Source organism: Nelumbo lutea, chromosome 3, assembly GCF_056320005.1.
Source record: "Nelumbo lutea isolate HS-2025 chromosome 3, American lotus-T2T, whole genome shotgun sequence".
NCBI classification, from domain to species: Eukaryota; Viridiplantae; Streptophyta; class Magnoliopsida; order Proteales; family Nelumbonaceae; genus Nelumbo; species Nelumbo lutea.
In genome coordinates, this window is record NC_142686.1 from 111,045,844 (window position 1) to 111,066,761 (window position 20,918).

At 38.7% G+C, this 20,918-nt stretch overlaps 2 protein-coding genes and 8 non-coding genes across 14 annotated transcripts; 9 read left to right on the plus strand and 1 right to left on the minus strand.

Annotated features, from left to right (window-relative positions):
- The first annotated feature begins 7,121 nt into the window (after positions 1-7,121).
- Positions 7,122-12,573, plus strand: LOC148867618 (pre-mRNA-processing factor 19-like). 3 transcript variants are annotated; one of them, XM_088980648.1, is made up of 5 exons: positions 7,122-8,499; positions 11,168-11,322; positions 11,521-11,574; positions 12,000-12,088; positions 12,192-12,573. In XM_088980648.1, the coding sequence occupies exons 2-5, from the start codon at positions 11,232-11,234 to the stop codon at positions 12,321-12,323; spliced, it is 366 nt and encodes a 121-aa protein (XP_088836774.1). In that variant the 5' UTR covers positions 7,122-8,499; positions 11,168-11,231; the 3' UTR covers positions 12,324-12,573. The 3 variants fall into 3 exon arrangements, with proteins under 3 accessions (XP_088836774.1, XP_088836776.1, XP_088836775.1); XM_088980649.1 differs by lacking the exon at positions 7,122-8,499 and adding an exon at positions 8,963-9,125; XM_088980650.1 differs by lacking the exon at positions 11,521-11,574 and having other exon boundaries at positions 7,242-8,499.
- Positions 8,954-9,023, plus strand: LOC148867619 (small nucleolar RNA Z199). Its single transcript, XR_016111735.1, has one exon. It is a non-coding gene; the product is annotated as a small nucleolar RNA Z199 (small nucleolar RNA).
- Positions 9,344-9,413, plus strand: LOC148867620 (small nucleolar RNA Z199). Its single transcript, XR_016111738.1, has one exon. It is a non-coding gene; the product is annotated as a small nucleolar RNA Z199 (small nucleolar RNA).
- LOC148867621 (small nucleolar RNA U18) lies at positions 9,465-9,538 on the plus strand. The gene has a single exon (XR_016111746.1). It is a non-coding gene; the product is annotated as a small nucleolar RNA U18 (small nucleolar RNA).
- LOC148867622 (small nucleolar RNA Z199) lies at positions 9,773-9,842 on the plus strand. The gene has a single exon (XR_016111739.1). It is a non-coding gene; the product is annotated as a small nucleolar RNA Z199 (small nucleolar RNA).
- On the plus strand, positions 9,907-9,981 carry LOC148867623 (small nucleolar RNA SNORD18). Its single transcript, XR_016112061.1, has one exon. It is a non-coding gene; the product is annotated as a small nucleolar RNA SNORD18 (small nucleolar RNA).
- Positions 10,515-10,598, plus strand: LOC148867624 (small nucleolar RNA U54). Its single transcript, XR_016111733.1, has one exon. It is a non-coding gene; the product is annotated as a small nucleolar RNA U54 (small nucleolar RNA).
- LOC148867625 (small nucleolar RNA R64/Z200 family) lies at positions 10,660-10,756 on the plus strand. The gene has a single exon (XR_016111751.1). It is a non-coding gene; the product is annotated as a small nucleolar RNA R64/Z200 family (small nucleolar RNA).
- On the plus strand, positions 10,829-10,925 carry LOC148867626 (small nucleolar RNA R64/Z200 family). Its single transcript, XR_016111749.1, has one exon. It is a non-coding gene; the product is annotated as a small nucleolar RNA R64/Z200 family (small nucleolar RNA).
- Positions 12,574-16,540: 3,967 nt separating the features above from the next.
- On the minus strand, positions 16,541-18,852 carry LOC148867627 (uncharacterized). 3 transcript variants are annotated; one of them, XM_088974220.1, is made up of 4 exons: positions 18,589-18,852; positions 18,372-18,456; positions 17,542-18,248; positions 16,541-16,825 (listed from the first exon to the last, which is right to left on the minus strand). In XM_088974220.1, exons 1-3 carry the CDS (start codon positions 18,763-18,765, stop codon positions 17,566-17,568), a joined length of 945 nt encoding a protein of 314 aa, XP_088830346.1. In that variant the 5' UTR covers positions 18,766-18,852; the 3' UTR covers positions 16,541-16,825; positions 17,542-17,565. The 3 variants fall into 3 exon arrangements, with proteins under 3 accessions (XP_088830346.1, XP_088830345.1, XP_088830344.1); XM_088974219.1 differs by lacking the exon at positions 16,541-16,825 and adding an exon at positions 17,187-17,451; XM_088974218.1 differs by lacking the exon at positions 16,541-16,825 and having other exon boundaries at positions 17,187-18,248.
- Positions 18,853-20,918: the final 2,066 nt, after the last annotated feature.

Here is a 20,918-nt window from a genome sequence, read left to right on the forward strand (position 1 = left end):
TTGGAATGGGACTACTTAAAAACCGCTCTCTAAAAAATGAGATTCCATGAAAAATGAAAAATGGATTAGATGAATAATGGAGTGTGTCACAATTGTTAACCTTGTCATAATATCACGAATGTTTTGAATTAGATTGCAAAAGCTTCATGTTAAAAACCAAAATTTCAAAATCGACAATGATTTTTTTTCCAAAAATGTCCCATCAAGGTTCCAAAGAATCTTAGCCAAAGCTTCGGGTATCACAAGGTCAAATATGGAAGAAATGGGAGCCCCTGTTATCACTCAAAGGGTGACAAAAAGCACCTTATGGAGCGCTTGAGAAAATTAAAAACAAATTGGAAGGGTAGAAAGAAAAGCATGTCCTTAATGCAGCCAAATCGTTAAGGGGCTAGATAGAAGAACCCAGTGGTTTTGGGAAAGAATAACTTCCACCTTAATGCAGCCAAAGCAACAAATACCCCTTCTAACTCTCAACTACCAAACCAGCCAAAAAGTTTACGTTGGATAAGATGGATAGCCCCTTATTCCATTATTTGGGTTGCCTTAAAGATAAATTTTGACACCTCAGTGAAAGGCATATGGGACTGGTTGCTTTGGCTGCATTATGAAGGATTCAGGGGGCAAGGTTTTGACACTCAATTTCGGAAAGATAAGTAACTCTTTAGTTGTTATGGGTGGCAGAAATGTGGGCAACCCTTAAAACCCACAAGTTAGCTCTTCTTGGTCTAGAGAGAGTCCATCACCATTTAAGGAGATTCCCTTCTTGTCATCAACATTCTTCAAGGTTGCTCGAGAATCTCGTGGCGGTGTGGTGTTTCAAGCTAGTGAAGGAGTGCAAGCTGATAGGCCAAAGGATAGCAGGTCAAATCTCTTACTCGTACACACAGAAGGAAATGCAGTTGCTAACTAGCTGGTCAATAAGAGCGTGGATCGGGAAGTTCTCATCGAGTGCCCCCTTACCCTGGGAACTAAATTCACAACGAAGTGCTTTGATTGGTCAAAGCTCTTCTGGTACCATACATTTTCGGTATCATTGATTTTCCCATTTTAATAAACTTGACTTATCATTCAGGGGTAGTTTGGTCATATAAAATATTAAAAATGCTTATATAGACAATTTTTGTTAATAATGTAACAAAAAGCTTAAGGTGATTTTTAGACAATAAAATTTCACTTCTAGAAAGCAGAAACACTCCTCTCGCCGAAAAATACATGAAAATGCGAAATAGGTAAATAGAATTAAGGCCATGTTTGGGAGTACTTAAATTAAAAATAAGTACTTAAAAACAAGTATTTATTCGAATAAGCACTTATTTGTATTTGGCACTCAACTTTTTTTTAGAAAAGATAACAGATTTCGTTAGATCAAAAAAGGGGAGGGATGTACATGAGGAGATGTACAAAGCCTTGTCACCAAAACAAAAGACAAAGCCCACTAGAAAGAAAAAGTATAATGACTATACAAAAATGCCCTTCCCAGCCCATATTTATCTAGATTATCAGTCACATGATTTAATTCTCTAGGAATCCATTCGAAGCTGCATTGTAAGTAGGAGTCCAACTCCCTGATTTCTAACAGCAAATTAGATAGTTTCTACGGGTCCAAAGTCTGTCCTAAAGCCCAGCTTATAACATTCCTTGAATCTCCTTCGACTGCAATGAGGCATAACTAATGAGATTTGGCAATTATGAGGCCCTCCAAGAGGGCCCTAGCCTATGCTTCTAATGCATCAGCTGCCTTTGCAGGGCCACTAAAGGCCCAAGCCACATCTCCATTCACTCTTCTGACCAAGCCTCATATTCCAGCATTTGGGTTGTTCTTTGCAGACCTCTTAAAGCTGCCATCAAAATTCAGAATGAGCTCACGATCTTGTCTTGGGGTGATTTTCAGGGGAGGATGAGGATGAAAAGGAGAAGTTGACAGAAGGACTGTCCAATCTCTTTGAATGTCATTCCAACTGATACCCTCAAACACTTTACCATTTACCATCTAGCTGCTAATGCCAGCTAGGATACGATCTCTAAGAGTCTTCAAGGAGGAGTAACTCTCTTCAAATAATCTCATATTTCTTTCCTCCTATAAATTCCACAAGACGGCATGTACAATTACTTTCCAGAAACAGTTTCCTCTCTTGCCCGAAGTCAACTTTAGACCTTGTCAAGAGTTGATAAACTCTATGGCAGAGTTTGGGGAGTCTAGTTAAGCCGACCCTTGGCTACCGAATTGAGGAAGAACTGCCAAAGACTTCTGGCAATAATACAGTTAAAGAAAAGGTGTCCAATAGATTCTCCATCCTTATAGCACATCGGACAGATTGAATGAGAGATATAGCGGTTTCCTTGAAATCTCTTTTGAAGGTTGTTACAGGTATTCAACTTTGAGCAAGAAGCCTCCCAGACCATAAAAGAGACTCAAGAGAGAATTGTGGGGAGCCAAATCTTTTTTCCCGGAAAATGTGGGGGATGGGGTGGTGGTTAAGTGATGAAAGAAGGAAGAGGTAGTGAAGGAACCATGTGGGGTTAAGGACCAAATAAGCTTGTCCTTAGTGGAGGGGGAGATGAAAACTTCTGAGAGAGGGGAGAGTGAGGAGGTGATCTTCGGTACTTTTGAGTCTCTCAGTTGTCTATGAAAGTTGAAATTAAAAGCGAGGCCGCATGACCCTTTTATTAAGGTAGCAGAAATGAGAACTTGTTTGTCACGCACTAGCTTGAAGAGAGAAGGGAAGGCTTCACAGAGAGGATTTTCCCCACCATAGGTCTGTCTAGAATTTTATAATGTTTCCATTTCCTACTTCCAATCTAATTAGGGTAGAAAAAGGATTTTGGGAGGAATGAGTTGGTAAGGGGAAAGAGTCGCCCCATCTCCAATTGCTTCTACCATATTTACTGCAAATTACAGAGGCCCACAGAGAGTTTTGTTTCGTTTTGAACCTCCAAAGCCACTTCCCAAGGAGAGCCTGATTTCTTTCTAAGATGTGACCCAACCCTAATCCTCCTTCTTTCCTTGCCTTGCACACAACTTTCCAATTTACTAGGTGGTAGCCTTTCTCTCCTCCTCTCTCCCATAGGAAATCTCTTTGTATTTTTTTCCAATCTATTTCTGATCTTAGCAGGAATTTTGAAGAGGGAGAGGAAGTAGGTGGGGAGATTTGAAAGTGTGGCCTTGATGAGGGTTAGTTTACCACCTTTGGAGAGATAATTTCGCTTTCAAGTGCTCAATCGTCTCTCACATTTCTCAATGATAGCATCCCAAAAACTTGTAGATCTCGGGTTTCCCCCAAGGAGGATGAGAAAGGGAGGAACTCCACCCTGCAACCCAAAGTTTAAGAGATAATTTCGCTTCAGCCTTGTTACTACTTCAAAACATTTCAAGATCCTCTTAAAGTTTAAGAGAAAATCTTTTTTTTTTTTTTTTTTTGCTTCAATAAAGAAAATGGTATCATCTGCATATTGATGGTGAGAAATTTGGATATTCTCTTGCCCCACCCAAAAACCTTTTATAAGATCACATTCTAAAGCATTTTTCATAAAGGCATCTAGAATGTCTACTACTAAAGTAAAAAGGAGAGGGGAGAGCGGGCAACCTTGCCTTAAGCCTTTGGAAGTTTTGGTAATCAATCGAGGAACCATTTATTAGAATTGAGAGCCAAATCGATCTAATGCACCCTTTCGTCCACTCAATCCAAACTTCCCCGAAGCATTTGAGTTCTATGATCCTTCGGAGGCAATTCCAATCAACCTTGTCATAAGCCTTCTCCATATCTATTTTGTATATAGCCCAACTTTTTCAAGTGCTTATTTTTTAAAATAAGCACTTATTTTATATCTGACGTTTGGTAGACTTTTTCTCTAATAAGCACTTACATTAGCATTTATGACTATTTTGTCATTCATTTTCTTTCAAAATTTCAAAATATACCCTTTGAAAGCACTTTTATTAAATTACATTTGTAAAAATACTTTTATGAAAGCACTTTTAGTAAAAGTACTTTTCTAAAATTACATTTATAAAAGTGTTTTCGTAAAAGTATTTTCATAAAAGTATTTTTATAAAATTCAACTAGGGATAATTTTATAAGTGGTATTTTAAAATTCAACTAGGAATAATTTTGGAAGAAAAAATTGAATAAGTGCTTATTGTATAAGTACTTGAAAAAAAGTTGTAAATTTGAGCTTAAAAAATAACCCCTTATTTTTTAAAATAAGCACTTATTTCAGGCTTATTTCCCAAATACCAATAAATGCTTAATGGCACAAATAAGCACTTATTTTGAATAAACTCTTATTTTTAAGCATTCCCAAACATGGCCTAGTATTTATTCTTCAAACCCTAACCATCATGATAAATCGGTTTAATCCAAAGGTTTTTTTTTTTTATAGATATCCAAAGATTGGGTTGTGCTAGGGTTTCTTTGAGTTTAGGATCGGGTTGGTAGGGTTATGGTTGAGTTGTTAAGGACCTGAGGTACCTTTCCCTTGGGTTTGGCTTGGTTTTTGACCTCAACTAGATCCAACACAACCCAAGGGGAAAGAGATGCTGGTTCTTCAAACCCTAACCTTTCAAACCCAAAGCTCCACTCTGTGGTGAATCAAAAAGAAGAATAAAGGGTGGTGTGGAGCAGCACCCCATTGCATAAATCTTTGCAGATCACTTGTCGCTAAATCTTTCTTCATAGGTAAAGAAGGTAGGGAAAGGGAGAGAACTCGAAAGGGGGAAGTGAAAAAAAAAATAGATCCTGTAAACACATCTCCATCTATTGCCTTTGCATCTGTGAGACGGATTTGCTTTGGAACCATTTCAAGTTCTGGACCAAAATGGTTAGAAGAGCTACGTGAGGCTTGAAATTGAATTCCATCTTCGTGCACATCATTTGGCGGGAAAAGCCTCTCGCTGCTCTTTGTACCTCCCATCTCTCCCCAAAACAACAATGGAATCTGATTCGAACTCCAATGGGTCTCACATCTCTACACCTCTGCCTAGAGGAGATCCAAAACCTTCAGAAGCTCCTCATCTTTCTCCTCTCAAAAAATCTGCTATTAATCGGCATGGGGTTTCATCTTGCACAAACTCCATTTCAAGATAGAAGCCCATCTCCTCAAGGCAAAAACCCCTGAAAACCAAAGACAAAGCCAAAACTAAAACTAAAGAACCTGAGGATACCGAACAAGGAGTGTCTATGAAGAAATGGATACCAGAGAGCAAAGAACCAAGAAAACATAAAACACTTTCTAACAAGCTTTATAAAGCTTAAAAAACACTGGCCGTCCATTTCTAACTGCAAGTAATAGATGCCAGTGCCAGTGCATCAGAGCTGGTGCACTATAGTTTAAGAAATAATGGTTCGTCTTATCTCTCATGAGAATGTAATACTGTAGAACTCAGACTCTTAGAAGAACATAAATAATGGCATCAACTTTGGGATGCATCTCTTGATCAGAATCTTAAAAAGAAAAAGAAAAAGAAAAAAAAAAAACAAAAACAAAATTAACCTAATGTATATACCCAAGTATCCTAGGTTTTGTGCAACCTAGTGTCCATCTCTATTCCTCAACATAAGTGCATTGGGAAGGATTGGGAAGAATATGCTTGATCGATCCCATGTAGTTTCAAAGGTTTCGTTTGAGTCTATTGGGAGGTTGTTTTAGGAGTTTGATTAAAAAAGAATGAGCTGTTTAGCTGGGGATAAACTTGTTGATGGTGAGTTGGGTATTTTTGGAAGTTATAATAAGGGTAAATTGGATATTTTTGGAAGTTAACAGTTACCTGATACACATTTGAATGGCAAATGACGGAACATTAATGATAAGGGAAGTATTAATCAATTGTTAGAAAAGTAGGGGTAGTATTTGTTAATTTTTAAATAGTAAGTAAGAGTACACTTAGTCAATTAACTAAACCATAAGGATAATTTAAGAAATTTACCCTAAGAATTTTGAAATGAGAGGTTCCATGGCGTGCCACTATTAACATTTCTGATATCAACAAAAATAATATATTTAATAAAATTTCATAAAAAAATTAACTTTTTTAAAAATAATATAAAAAGGGGCAAAGTTACTATTCATCTTCTTCTTCTTAGATATTATTCATCATACCCCTGCCACCACCTCCGGCATGCCTCCACCGACCTTCGGCAACCTTCGTCTCCAGCAACCTCCGCTTTCTCTCTCTCACCTGCTCTCTCTAGAACACTCGGACACACTTTTCTTCTTTTGGGCCTTTGGTTTGTTTGGGGTTCGTCAAAGACCAGGATAGAAGCTTCTCTCCTTCCCTAACAGAGGAAGAATATGTCTCTTTGGTGTGGAGCTGAGTGTGTCGTCTGCATAGGTGTCTCTCGCTAGGTATGGAAACGCTGCACCTATGTCGGCTATGACGACAGCTCCACCTGGCCGCTGCCCACCTCGGAAGAATTTGAACCCGTCCCTCGTATGTGCCACTGCATTCTCGCCATCTACGAGGAAGACCTCCGCAATCCCAAAGTCCTTCCCAGGGACAGATGTCGTATGAACCCGGACTGGGTCGTGAAGCGCGTCACATACGAGCAGACCCAGGGCCATGCTCCGCCTTACCTCATCTACGTCGGCCACAACCATTGTGAAATCATTCTCGCCATTAGAGGTCTGAATCTCGTCAAGGAGAGTGATTACAAGCTCTTATTTGATGATAAATTGGGAATGTAGATGTTCGATGGCGGGTTGTTGAAATCGGCAATTTGGTTGTTGAATCAAGAATCTGAGACGTTAAAGAAGTTGTGGGTTGATAATGGGTCATTGTATAAGATGGTCTTCGTTGGGCATTCGTTGGGCTCCGGCAACCTTCGGAGGCGGAGGCAGAGGTGAGCGGAGGCATGCCAAAGGCGTTGGCGGGCGGCTCTAACGAATAATATACAAGAAGAAGTTGCCCCTTTTGATATTATTTTTAAAAAGTTAATTTATTTTTTAAATTTTATTAAATATATTACTTTTATTGATATTAGACCCAAAAGTTGCTCATAATCCCTTAAAATTTTTTCATCGGATTCTTTTAAGCCGCAAAATTGACTTTGGCCACTTTCAATTTGTTAAACTTCACATCAATATATATATTCTATATATATAGAATCTATTCATGCGAGTAGATTGGCGGTCTCACGTGCATGCAACTCATGCGTGTAGATGGAAGCTAAACAGAGCAACCCAATCGTGCGAGAGTCCCACGTGGGTTTTGGGTCTTCTCCTTTGAGAGAGCTCCTTGGCCTTTCAAGTTTCCTTGTTTTTTTGTCTACTTCCCGGCGACCTTTGAGAGAAGTGTAATGTGATCCGACGACTTTTGATCCGATGACCTTTGAGGGAAGTGTAATGCAACCTTCGATGGCCCTGTTTACGCTGCTGTCTAAAGGAGAGGTTGTCTCCTCTTTGAAGGAAGGTCTCTTTCGTTTTGCTATCTCCTCTTTGCATAGATCTGATCGATGGCCCTATTTTTGGCCTTTCGAGTTACTAGTCATTGCGAAGGGAGAACGAAGAGGCCTTCCCGTTTTGCTGTTTACTTTCCAGTGACCTTCGAGGGAAGTGTAATGTGATCTAGCAACCTTCGAGGGAAGTGTAATGCGACCTTTGATGGCCCTGTTTATGTTGCTACCGAAGGAGAGCCTGTCTCCTCTTCAAAGGAAGGTCTCTTTCATTTTGTTGTCTCCTCTTCGTGTAGATCTGATTGATGCTACTGTCCGAAGGAGAGCCTACCTATCCAGCTATAAATTTCGCAAACCAACATTGTGACACTTCCCTTCAGAAATCAAGTTGTAGTCTATGAAAATGTCAAAGCGAGGTGATAGTGCACGAACTGGTCGCTCTTAACTGAATGGCAGTTCGGATGTCGGTTTGCTCATGTGATTAGTCGAACTGATAAAGTTTATTGAGTTCGTCCGATCCGAGTGGGATAAGAATAAGACTTACATACGTGCGGTATGATCTCGAAAAGATCGAAAACAGCTGATTAATTTCTAGAAGTGGGCTATCAGGCACCTCGGCAAATTGGGGTACCATGAGCTGCTCAGACCTTAATTCTTGCCGAGGTGCTCGAGTTATCTGAGCTGACCTGGCCGGTCGTAACACGTGTCCACATGTTAATGAGTCGGGCCAAATTACCCCTCGTCACGAGATAGTGTTTATGTTTCGTCCATGTTTTAGGGTTAGGGTTACCGTTGAGATCAGAGCTTTTCCAACAATGGAATTCTTGACTTGTTTTTGTTCCCATTGCCGGTCGTGGAGGAACGGCCGGAAACAAGTTCCGGATGTCGCTTGGTCTTCCGGTGGCGGCGACGGTGAACTGCGCCGACAACACAGGTGCGAAGAACCTGTACATCATCTCCGTGAAGGGGATCAAGGGTCGTCTCAACAGATTGCCGTCGGCCTGTGTTAGTGACATGGTCATGACCACCGTGCAGAAGGGGAAACCTGATCTCCGGAAAAAGGTCATGCCGCCATTGCGCCCAAAGGATGGTGTCTACATGTACTTCGAAGGTCGGTTATTTTTCATTTTGTTCTATTGTTTTCTTTTTTTGTTATGTTTTCTGTTATATTTTTTTGTTCCTAATCAAAGTTTGTTTCATTTTTTCTCCTCTTTATTGCTTTTTTCCATGAGATTTTAAGGCTTCCTGTATTCTGGATCGTAAAACTCTTTACTGGTGTTTCTGTGCTGTCTTTATTATCTATTGTTCTCAAAGTATTGCCTAACTCATAGCACTTTGACAGTTTACAGTTAACTGTCAAGTTAATGGCTTTTCAAATGGTGGTCCCTAATTCGTGCTGCTCTTTAAGGTTTCTGCATTGTTGGTCTATAAATTATTGCTCTCTTTTACCATTTCGTGAACCACGGTGGCCATCATGTCTCTCGCCGGCCAAAATTGTTTACCTTCTACTTGTTTCTCATTTTTGTCTCTTTCTTTTTCTCTTAAGTGCTGTTATTTTGCTACAAGGATCATATGATGAGAAAACTGCAACAATATGACATCTCATGATTCGTTGTATTTAAGTCTCTGATGATCTTGTTTGATTTACTGCAACTAGAGAAATCTTTTGGTGGAACGCAACCATGCGTGCTTACTCTTTGTGGAGTGAATAACCACAACTTATCCCCTTAGCATAAGGCATTGAACCTTCTCCCTAATCTTATACCTTAGATTATTTCCCTACTTCGTGTTGGGAACCTTGTGCTTTCTTTCCCCTTAGCACAAGGTCTCTGATGATCTTGTGCTTTCTTTCACCGATTTGTGAACCTTGGTTGCTATTATGTCTCTCGCAGGCCAAAATTGTTTACATGTTACTTGTTTTATTTTTCTCTTAACATGCTTTTATTTTGCTACAAGGATCATCTGATGAGAAAACTGCAACAAAATGACATCTCATGATTTGTTGTATTTAAGTCTCTGATGATCTCTGTTTGATTTACTGTTATATTTGATTTTAAACGAATAAATATGTGGGCGGAGATGATGAAATGTTATTGGTCCGTGTTTCTGAATTAACTGTGACCGAGAAACCATTCCAACTTCTGATCTCCAGCAGATCTAAGACAAACTTTTCCTATTTTTGAAAAATTTCTCTTTTTGTATTGAAGACTGAAGATAACATAAATGTGGCTCGGCAATTGCAAGCCTGAATTTGGCGATATATGCTATTCTGAGTATCTCAATTGACTGAGAACTAACTATTATTAGATTTGCTTATATGTGATATTATTAATGGAAGGTTTCTTCAAAGTTGCCATGGTAATCTTCCTTTTATTCTGCTACAAGGGTCATCTGATGAGAAAACTGCAACGATATGACATCTCATGATTCGTTGTATTTAAGTCCCTGATGATCTTTGTGTTTGATTTACTTTTATTTATTCTATGATTTGATTTCTAAATGAATAAATTTGCGGGGGGGGAGATGATGAGTTCTTATTGGTCCGTGTTTCTGAATTTACCGTGACTGAGAAACCATTCCAACTTCTGATCTCCAGCAGATCTAAGAAATAAATTTCTTATTTCTGAAAAATTTATTTCTTTTTAGTATTGAAGACTGAAGAGAACATAAATGTGGCTTTGACGATTGCAAAACTGAATTTGGCAATATATTCTATTCTATTCTGAGTATCTCAGTTGGCTGAGAACTAACTATTATGTGAGCTGCTTCTATGTGATATATTATTAACGGAAGGTTTCTTCGAAGGTGCAATGGTAATCTTCCTTTTATTCTGCTACAAGGATCATCTGACGAGAAAATTGCAACAATATGACATATCATTATTTGTTGTATTTTATCTTTGATGATCTTTGTGTTTGATTTACACTTATTTATTTTTTGATTTGATTTTTAAACGAATAAATTTGCAGGAGGAGATGATGAAGTCTTATTGGTCCGTGTTTCTGAGTTAACTGTGACTGAGAAACCATTCCAACTTCTGATCTCCTGCAGATCTAAGACAAACTTTTCCTATTTCTGAAAAATTTCTTGCTTTTTAGTATTGAGGACTGAAGAGAACATATATGTGGCTCGATGATTGCAAGCCTCAATTTGGCAGTATACGCTATTCTGAGTATTTCAATTGGCTGAGAACTAATTATTATGAGAGCTGCTTCTGTGTGATATTTAATCTCCCTTTTTTGATTAGTTATTTTTAATTTTTTGTTATTTTCCTCTGGTGATGAAACATGAAACTCTTAGCATGTTAGACTTAAGAGATTTTTTTGCCAAAAAATCCATGAGAAGAAAATGCAGTTTCTGATCAGAGATTGACAATGGAAAGTTTCTTCTAAGGGGTTATGTTAATCTTCTTTTTTTTGTTTAGATGTTTTTATTATTTTCCTCTGTGGTGATGAAATATGAAATTCTTTGCATGTCAGACTTCAGAGATTTTTTCCCTAAAATCCATGAGAAGAGAATTCATTTTCTGAGCAGAGATTGACCACTATTTTCTGAGAAGAGAAGAAAATCCATCTCGTCTCATGGTTGATATGAGATTTGTGTCTTAATCCTTTTGCTTTTGCTTTTGTGTTTTTTTTTTTGCAATCTTCTATCATGCAATTAAGTCCTAAAATGCATTACTTTCCTAAATTGTTATATGCTAATGTAAAGTGGCTTGAATAGTCACAAAGTCAAATACATTCTCTAACCAGTGACCACTTTTTCTTGATAATGAGCAGGGGTGTCAGTGCCATTTCATTCTCTGCCCATGCTTTATGTATATATACTGCAGGAGTTGATGGTATGGTTTGCCAAATTGATTCCATGACAGGAAACATATTAAGGAAGTTTAAGGCTTCTACAAAGACAATTTCCTCAATTGCCATCTCGCCAGGTATATATTTTTTATGAGTTCAATGTAACAATGTTTTATTGATTAAGGAAGTGAATGTTGTACCGGAGAAAATGTTTTTTTTTTTTTAAAGTTGGTTGTGCATCTGTTGCCGTCTAGTATGGAGCTTTGAGGATGTGGAAGTAGGAAACTTCTCTGTTTTGAGTGATTTCATTCTAATGCTAACTACAATTTTCGCAGATCAGGTATCAATGTTTCCAGAGCTGTCCCAATTAAAAAATCAGTCTAAAAATGGTATGGAACTTGGGAAGATGGGGTACTCCATCTGTCCATCAGTTATTTGGTCAAATAGTGCATTGAGTTTAGTGAAATTGAGATCTGATCAAATTATGCCAGATATTTTGTCTAATTGGACCCCTACTAAAGCAATTTGCTTGCTAATCAATTACTAAGCACACTATATGTTCTTTGACTAAATCCAATACATGTTGCTTTGTTTTGTTAATGCTTCTATCTGACACTCTTTTAGCAAGAGCATGTTTTGGGGCTGTTTGCCATTATGCATGACTTTGCTTTTTGAAACAAAAACAACTGCCATGTTTTTCTGTTTTGAAAAACAATGTCATGCATATCGGTGAATAGCCCGTTTGTTTATTTGATGCTTTTTGGTTGGTATATAGATGCTTATGCCACTCATGATGGTTATTCATTTTTTCCAGATGGAACAACCCTAGCAACTGCAGCTGGTCAGTTGAAGATTTTCAATTGCTCAGACAATAATAAAATACACAAGTTTTTTGGCCACCCTGTGAGTGTAAAGTAGTTGCTATTTAATCTTTTGTTCCGTGCTTCAAAATTTCTTTCACTGCCTGTTCCTTGTCAATTTAAGCAAGTTATCTTCTGCTGAATAGGGGGCTGTTCGTTGTATGGTCTTCAGTGAAGATGGGAAGTACATCCTTTCTTCTTCTGTTGGTGAGAGAGATCTTGCAGTATGGAGATTAGGTGGAAGCAAAAAAAAGTCTGCCAGCTGTGTGCTTTTGTGATGGACTATCCTGCTGTTTTTCTTGATTGCAAGTGCAGGGAAAATCTTGGTGCAGCATGGTGTAGACATAAAGTTGAGTAGTTATCAAGACGTGGTTCTTATGCCAATGATGCTTTTAGGCATCAAACCAAGTCTTCGCAACTATTTATGGCCATTTTTGAATGTTTTTCTTCTGACAATTTGAAAGTGAACACTGTAACAGCAATGCTTTGTGCAATCTGATTGAGAGTAGTTGCAACATATTCATCTAATACTGTCTTGAGAATTTCTCCTACTGTCCTTTGGGATCTACTAAGGTTTACTGTGTGAAAGCCTTGGTTTATTCGGATATGGAACTTCGCTATATCCTTATATCATACATCTACAACACTTCAAAATGGTTTAGGAACAACACCATATCCACTCCGGATTCTTCACCCATTTTTTTTGGGTCTCAGGCATAAGAAATCCTAGCGAAGGGTCATTTTTTGTTGCAATGGTAAACCTTTGGGTTGATAAACATGAGGATGCAGGCTTGTGTCTGAGAGGCCACTTTGTGTAAAAAATGCCAAAAGCTAAGTTCTTATCCAGTCCACCCCTCCAACAATCTCGTGTAGAAGGGGTCAGTGGTGGGTATACTCCTTTTAGTCATAATAAGTCCTAGTTAAATAAGCCTAGTTGGATGATGACATCAACCACTAACCATCTAAGTTCTATTGTCTTGTGGACTATTTCCCAAATTATATCTAACCTACCTAGGTAATGCCATAAATCAGATGTTGCAAAAATCTGAATGTTATTCTGGGATGGCTTTTCAGCCAGGATGTCTTTATTTTGGAACTATTGAATAATGTGGGTCCAGAATCTGCTTGACTATGAACTATGGGTGTTGGTCTGTTAATGGGTTAGGCAGACATGACAGACCCTAACTGATGTAGCAGCGCGGGGGTCCTAATATTTTAAGATCTGGTTGTGGGTTTATGGGGTGAGGGGCTGTGGGTGATTAAATATTGAAGAATCTGGATGGGAAAGCAAGTACAATGCTTGCTGTCCACCAAGGAATGACCGAGGAATCACATGAGAGAAAGCTCTTGCTATTAGGGTAGATGGCAATGAGAGGTCACTCGGAAAAAGAAATTGGAAAACTGAATTCTCCATGGATTCTTTCCTCGCTTGCACATCTACATCGCGAATTGGCTATAGATATAATTGCATATATATTGATATAATTGTGTATATATATATATATTGATAAAAAAAGATATAATTGTATATATAATTATATGTATATATTGGCGGATAACAAAGATACCCCAGTCTGATACCTATTTTTCTCCTTGTATACTTGTGATATTATCATATAATGATTTATCAAAAGAATTGCTGTCAAGACATGCAAATCCAGTTAAGATGGGTGAGGAGGTCTGCTAATGGTTTGGCGGATGACTTAACTAAACAAGGGGTGAATAGACATAATTTGTTTTGGGCTCGGTGTTAGCTGGGTAGTGGGGCTCTCTGTTGTATTGGGTGTTATCTCTAACAACTTCTTCTTGTACTATTCTCTTTTTAAGTTCTAGTAAATCTCTTTAAGTTTCTGATAAAAAAAGACATCAAAAAATATTATCATATAATTATCTCCAATTGTGTCAATTTAACAAATAAGTAGGTTTATTGTCAAATTTCATGTTCAATGAATAGCTATCAATTATAATAGGGTGTTATTGGGTCAGACCTGATAGTGCCGATTGCAGACCTTATGGGATCTGGTTCAGAACTGGTTATGCACATTTACTTATTGGTTTGAGTCTGGGTCTACTGTCCACTAGGGGTGCAACTTGGGCGGGTTTGGTTGAAGCTCAACCCTGAAGGTGCAAGGCTTGGGCCTGGCCCAACCTGAGGTTTTGCCCAAGTTTATCAATCCAGGCTCAAGTTGGTTGATCTTGGGCGGGGCCAGGCCAAGTTGGTTTGGGTTGGTCTCGGGTTTGAGCTGGGCCAGGCCAAGTTGGTTGATCTTGGGCGGGTTGGTTGGGTCTGGAAGAATTTATGTATATATTTTTATATAGTTATCTTTTATTGGGCTTTATGGCCCAGTTTAAGAGTAGATTTGATTGAAAACATGTACAATTTTCATTTACAAATGTACATATACATATATATGTACATTGTTTTGACATTTTTTGAATTTTTTATTTTTAACATTTTCATTTTTGTATTTTTGTACCTTGCTTCAAAAATCCCTACTGGATAAAGAGCTATGGGAAGTTGTGAGCTGTATCCCTACTGGAATAAACTCCCTTCTCATGATGTAGTCAAATTATAATGTTTGCTTGGTTCTTGGTGTGTATCTGATATTTGGAGATGATTGAGGCTAACTTGCACAGTCCTAATAGAAATAATGGACTAACCTCTACATGATCCTGCTACATAACCATAAGAAGTCCAATAGGGTGCAGATAGTTTTCCTTTCCAACTCCTACTTACACCCTGTCAATTACTGAGTAGGTCTTATACAATTCTAGAAAACCAATCAAGAATCTACTTGAGTAATGAAAAGAAAAGATAAAACTCTGAACTAGAAACTATGCCATTGGACCAGTAAGCTTCTTATAGGATTTTGTTCCCATGCCATATTACACTGTGTTCTTTCATTATGTCAAACTTGTTGATGTTTTGATTTCAATAACATACCTGAGCAGCCAACAGATGAGTAGATGGCATTAGCTACTTTCATCTGGTTCACAATCTTATTGTCCATGAAATGTAACATAGCTTTTAAGTTGCCTTTTCTGTGCGAATTGTTATCTTGCTGGTTATCTGGAGCTTTACAATCTTTATTATGAGAAATAGTAGGTTCCCTGGTGTGATTTCTTCTAATATTTGACTTCCATTTTCTTTTTAAATATATCTTTGCAGTCTATTTAAAACAGTTTCTCATTTATGAAGCATGCAATGATAGTTGGGCTTTGTTAGAGAATAAAACCTATTTAAGGACCTCGTTTAACAGCTTAAGCTTTTAGGTTGAATGGTTATTTGAGATGGTATCAGAGCCACTTTGACCAGTGCTCTAGTCGTCACCCCCATTATAATAAATTAAGTTTTAGCACAAGGTATGGGTGGGCCTGTGCTGTCCACGCTTCAAGTCCAATGTGCTTTCGTGTGAGGGAGCATGTTAGAGAATAAAACCTATTCAAGGACCTCACTTAACAGCTTAATCTGTGCGTTGTGTGCAATTATTTACTTGTTTAATTGTTTTATTTATTTATTTTTTCTGAAACCATATCTGATGAGACTATCTGTGCGTTTTGGGGGCACCTCTCCCATGCCTTTTAAAACACTGGTTCTAAGTTCTAACCCATTAGATTAGAGGTGCTCTGTGTCTGTGAAGAGGCAGAGGTTATTGAAAAATAGTTTTTTCCTTCATTCTCCCTTGAGTGCCATTTTTATGCTGTATTTGTCCGATACACTCTGGACTTTGAGTTTTGCTTGTCAGTGATATGGGGATTCTTTTGCCCTTTCACCAACTGGTGTATAACTTTGCACTGATTAAAAAATAAAAAATATTATGACTCTGCAAATGGTTGTATTAGTTGGACCATTTGCAGTTCAAAATTAACCCATTTTGCACAGAAGTGAACTCGAGAAGAGTAATACTTTCTCATCAGCTCCCTCACTGTATGGTTCACTTCTTATAGCAATCATCTATTAATATTAGTCAAGCAATATTTTTCAAGCTTTCCTGTCTTGGGCTACAAATGGTATTTCTCTGGTCATCAAGTGGGAAATATTTTTGTTTTGTTTTTTTTTTTTTTGGACAAATTGATATCAGTTGAATGGTAGTTTTTGTAATTTATGTGAGAATTTGTAAATGTGCGAGAAAATGCTATTATTCATTGTTGCCTTAACTTATTTTTGGGCATCTTTGCTTTTTTCTCGGAAAAAGAGAAATCTGAAATTTTAAAAGCATATTTTTAATATACTGTCTCATTGGTTCTGATCATTTAATTTTTCTATTTTCTTCTTAGGTAAAGATCCATTAAAATGGTTGCTACTCGTTCAGGCTGTGTAAAATGACTCTGGATCTTCTATCCAAACACTGTTCCCACATGACAATAATGCCTTATACTGGGAACCAGAAGAAGAAGAAGAAATTCCCATGCATGTAGTGTTCTGTGGGTATACCCACGTGGGAACAGTTAGTAGGTAGGTAGGTAGGAGATCCGAGCTCATGTGAAATGGAAATGAACAGCTAAAAACTGTTATCTCCCATCTTAATTGTTTGTTTGTCAAATAAAAAACTTGTCTTGGGTCTATGTGGAACGTGAGGGTTGAGTTTATAACTTGCCATGTGTCCCCAAAACTTTCCATAACTGAGCTTAAACATGATGGATGACATTTCCATGGTAGACAACTCTTGTTTAATTCTTAAAAAAGAATACTTGAGCGCGAGGGTCAATAAGACTCCTCTGATGATCTGATCACACCATTCTGGAGCGTCAGTATCCATCTGATGCTGGTCTTTGCTTTCTGCAATAATATGCAGTGATTAAAACATCAAAACATATCCTGATATGATTGGATTGGATACAGGTCCTATACACAGATAACAGATTTTTTAAAACATTTAATAGATCTCAATTGTCTTCTCCAACCCAACCCTGCAACCCATACGGGGATCAATCCATATTCTGATCTTTATTGGCAACATGTATGTACTGATGTAGCCCCTTGTTTGCCCTCTACTTTCTTACACAAAACTGTGAGCCATCGACATAAAGAATATATACAATCTGGAAGCTAATTCTACTGCTACCTGTTTCCTCTTTGAAGTTCTGAACATGATGAAAACAACGAAAAACAAGGACAGACTACAGAGGAAGAGGAGGTATTTTCCAAAGAAGTGGAAGTTGAGGTCGTCTGTATTGTACAAAACAAGTACAATAATAATACATAGCTTTATAAGATTCTCCCTTAATAAATGAACACCAGGTAGCATATTTTAGTAGTGGAATGCAGGATCAATTCTTCCTGCATTTACAAGCTAAGAATCTCATTCTACTTTCAAGCGACATTCTGATACGTTTATTACCTTACTGCCATCCACACTAATAACTAAGTATTATTGTATGCCTAGTCGGATTCCCTCACCTCACCTGCTCATCATCATAGATAGACTCTCTTTACACGCAAAAGAAAGGAAAGGAAAATAAAAGAAAAGAAAAGAGAGTCCATTTCCTACTAACCTCAGTTTCCATTGCTCTTAGAGTCTACACTATTCGGCATGCATTCGGGTTCTCGTCACTAAACATTGATGTAATGTTGTTCCCCGCTGTGTTACCTCGGCTCTGATAATCCTCACCGTAGTGCTCGACCCTACTGTAACGGGTGTGTCGAGGGGGTGACCTTACGTATTCGTATTCAGTGATGTAAGGGGATGGTTTGTAGGTGTTATAGCTGTGGGTCACATAAACGGGTGCCTCGTGCCGAAACCCATATCCATTAGGATAACCGTTCCAATGCCCATCATAACCGTATCCATACCCATACCCGTAGTCACGTGGATGGTGGTGTATTACATGGATCTCTTCTACGTCTTTGGTCTCGGAAGGTTGCACTTGCACCGGCTGTTGTGCTTCAGCAGCGTCGGTAGCTACGGCTGATGGTGCCACCTCCGGAGTTGGAGTTGGATTCTCAGGCGGTGGTGAGTCTTTGGGAGGCTCCGTCGGTGGGGCAGCTTCTGTGGGTGGGGACTGATCTGCCGGTGGAGGGTTCTGGGCGTCGGCCGGTGCTGGTTCCGTGGGTTGAGCAGGTGGGTCGGTGGGTTCTGAGTGTGCACAGATGGTGGCGATCTTTCTTGTCTTCTTGATGGCTTTGACAATCTTTTCGGGATCGGCCCACCCTACAACTGTAATTTTTTGTTGAGGGAAATCAATGTAGTGCTCGTATATACCTGCACAAAATTGAAAACATGAACTCACGACTAGGCTGGAATTCAACCTGCACTAAGGAAAAAAAAAAAAGGAATTAAAACTAAAAAGCAAATATATCAATACTTTCATCATAAACCATTTACCATTTATTCCCTGCAATGCCTTCTTGATCTTGTGAATGCACCCATTACAGTCCATACGGACCTGTATCTCTATGATTCGAGGTTTCTGCATTTCCAATAACTCAATGAATTAGAGACGAGTTGGGCTGGTTAATTAATTAGCTATATATGAAGAAATTGAATTTACGTTAAGTAATTAGTAGAAGAATGTAGAGCAGACAAGAATTGAGAGGCATACCTCTAATTCAGGAACCATGAGTGGGGGATGAATAGAGAAGAGAGAGAGAGAGACTTTCGTTTCAAAATTGTTTTTCCTTTGGAGGAAGGGGATTTGAAGGAAAGAAGATGGGATTTTGTATGGGAATTGGAAGGTGGAGTGTGTGAGTGAAGAATCAGAGGACTGGGTGGCATTCATTTGTACATGGGAGGGGAATATTTGTAAGGCGAAAGGTGTACGTGATGTAAGGAATCTATCTAATTGGTAATGGGGAGGGACGAAGAGAGTGACAGAAAGAAGGGAAGCTAGGAAGAGGGGAGGTGTCCTTGTCATATCTCAGAGGGAGGAGTAAGCTAAAAAGAGGTCGGTGTATTTGTTTGGACTATGGAATACTGAGCCAAAGGGAATCTCCCTTTTGCAATGGATGGTCATCTTACCATCTACATTCTATAATTGAGATGGGTTTATGTGAGTGTGAGGTCAGAGGCTCAGAATATCCAAAAGCCGACCAAAAGATTAAAAATAAAAACTTAAAGTGAGAGAAATCATGGCTTATCTCTCATCTGGGTCAAAAAAATCAAAGTAGCTTTAGTGCAAGGATATCCACTCTCTGAGCATCCCTTCCTTACAAGAAAGAATTTTTTGACATGATAACCAGAGAGATGTGGCTAATGGGTTCCCTGAGTTAGATATCATTGCAGGGTTTCAATGGACATAACCCTCTTTCAGTTCTTTTTCTTTGTCATAAAAGGTTGACGAGACCTGGATGCCGGCCTCTGGGTTAGAGAATTGAGACTTTTAGAGGGGGGCTCACCAGTCACTACACACCAGCTGATGTAATCAGGGAAAAGAGTGATAGTGCCACCGATGATTGATCGTGTCGTGATCAATCAAACTATGACACTCACCATGCAAACTCGCCGTGGTTTGCTTTTTGGTCATCAGGATACCAGGCTTTCTGAGTTTACTGAGAAAATTCGGCAAAGTCCAATGTATCCCATTTCCATACCTATAAAACGGATCGGGTGTGAATGGGTCGGTAGCGACCCAATGGATCCAAACCAATTGGACCAGCTTTGATTCCAGGAACTGATACCGTGGGTTGATTCCATTTCCTGATCTGTTGTCTCTATCATTCACTTAAAACCGGTTTTATCTAATCGAGCTGATTCATATTGAACTTGAGACATACATATATATTAAATATATAATACTTTTAGTAGGTTTATTATAATTGGATCCATCGGATCAGATTCATTGTTCCAAGAATAGAATAATTCAGTTTTGGGTAGTGTCTGGTTTAACTCTGGTTCCTTAATATTTTTTGTTGGATCGGTTCTGGATCTTCTGATCCTACGCTGATTTGAAACGGGAAACCGCTGAAGAAACTAACATGGGTTGCAGTTATTCCAGCTCTACCTGTACCTGACTGACATGGATCCTAATTTAAACTTGATCTACAGGGCTCCATCATCAATAATCCGAACATCTAAAATCGGGTCGGGTCGTGTAGTTTCCAGTTTACAGGTCAACACTTCTCAACCACCTTCTGCGGAAGAACCAGCTAGCCCGCCCATTGTTTCACTTTTATTGTGTTTGGAAATGTGAGCATTTTTTGAACGGATTTTCAAAAAAAAAATGTCCATGCTTTCAAGACTCGTTTTTCTCGTTTTTCACAAAAAAAAATGCTTCCTAGGCAGTGAGTAATATTATGCTGTTTGGTAAGGTGATTTTTATCACCGTTTTTCATTATATGCTGACAGATAAGCACCACATAGGATACACATTAATTAGCCGTTAAGGGAAACGGTACGCTGATGCATACATCCGTGGAGTCCCAATTTTTAAGATATATCCGAGTTTTTAATAATCGATTAAACCAAACAATAAGATATATAAACATTTATTAAAACACCTATATAAATATGACGTAACAACGTTTTTTTAAAAAATGGCCACGATTCCAAACACCCCCTAATTTATTGAGACCACTGTTCTGGGTTCATGCAGTGCTGAGTCTCCAACAACTTACGTAAGCTAAACTGCTACTTCCATTTTGGACAAAACTAGTGTGTTGAATCGTCTTTTCATTGTTAAAAAGTGTCCAAACCGATCAAGGTCCTTTGGTCACAGAGAGATGAAAGATACCCACTAATGAGCTGTGAGCCATTTAATTCATCCTACGCGGTGGTCGCTACTCGCTACAATTCTCAATAATTCTGTTCCATTATGAGCGGAACATGCCCAAGTACTCCTCTGACTCCATGGACCTAACCCCACCACCATATAAGTCTGTTCGACCAAGTTAGATCCAATTTCCCGGGTCATCCTGGTCAGAGACGAGACCGATC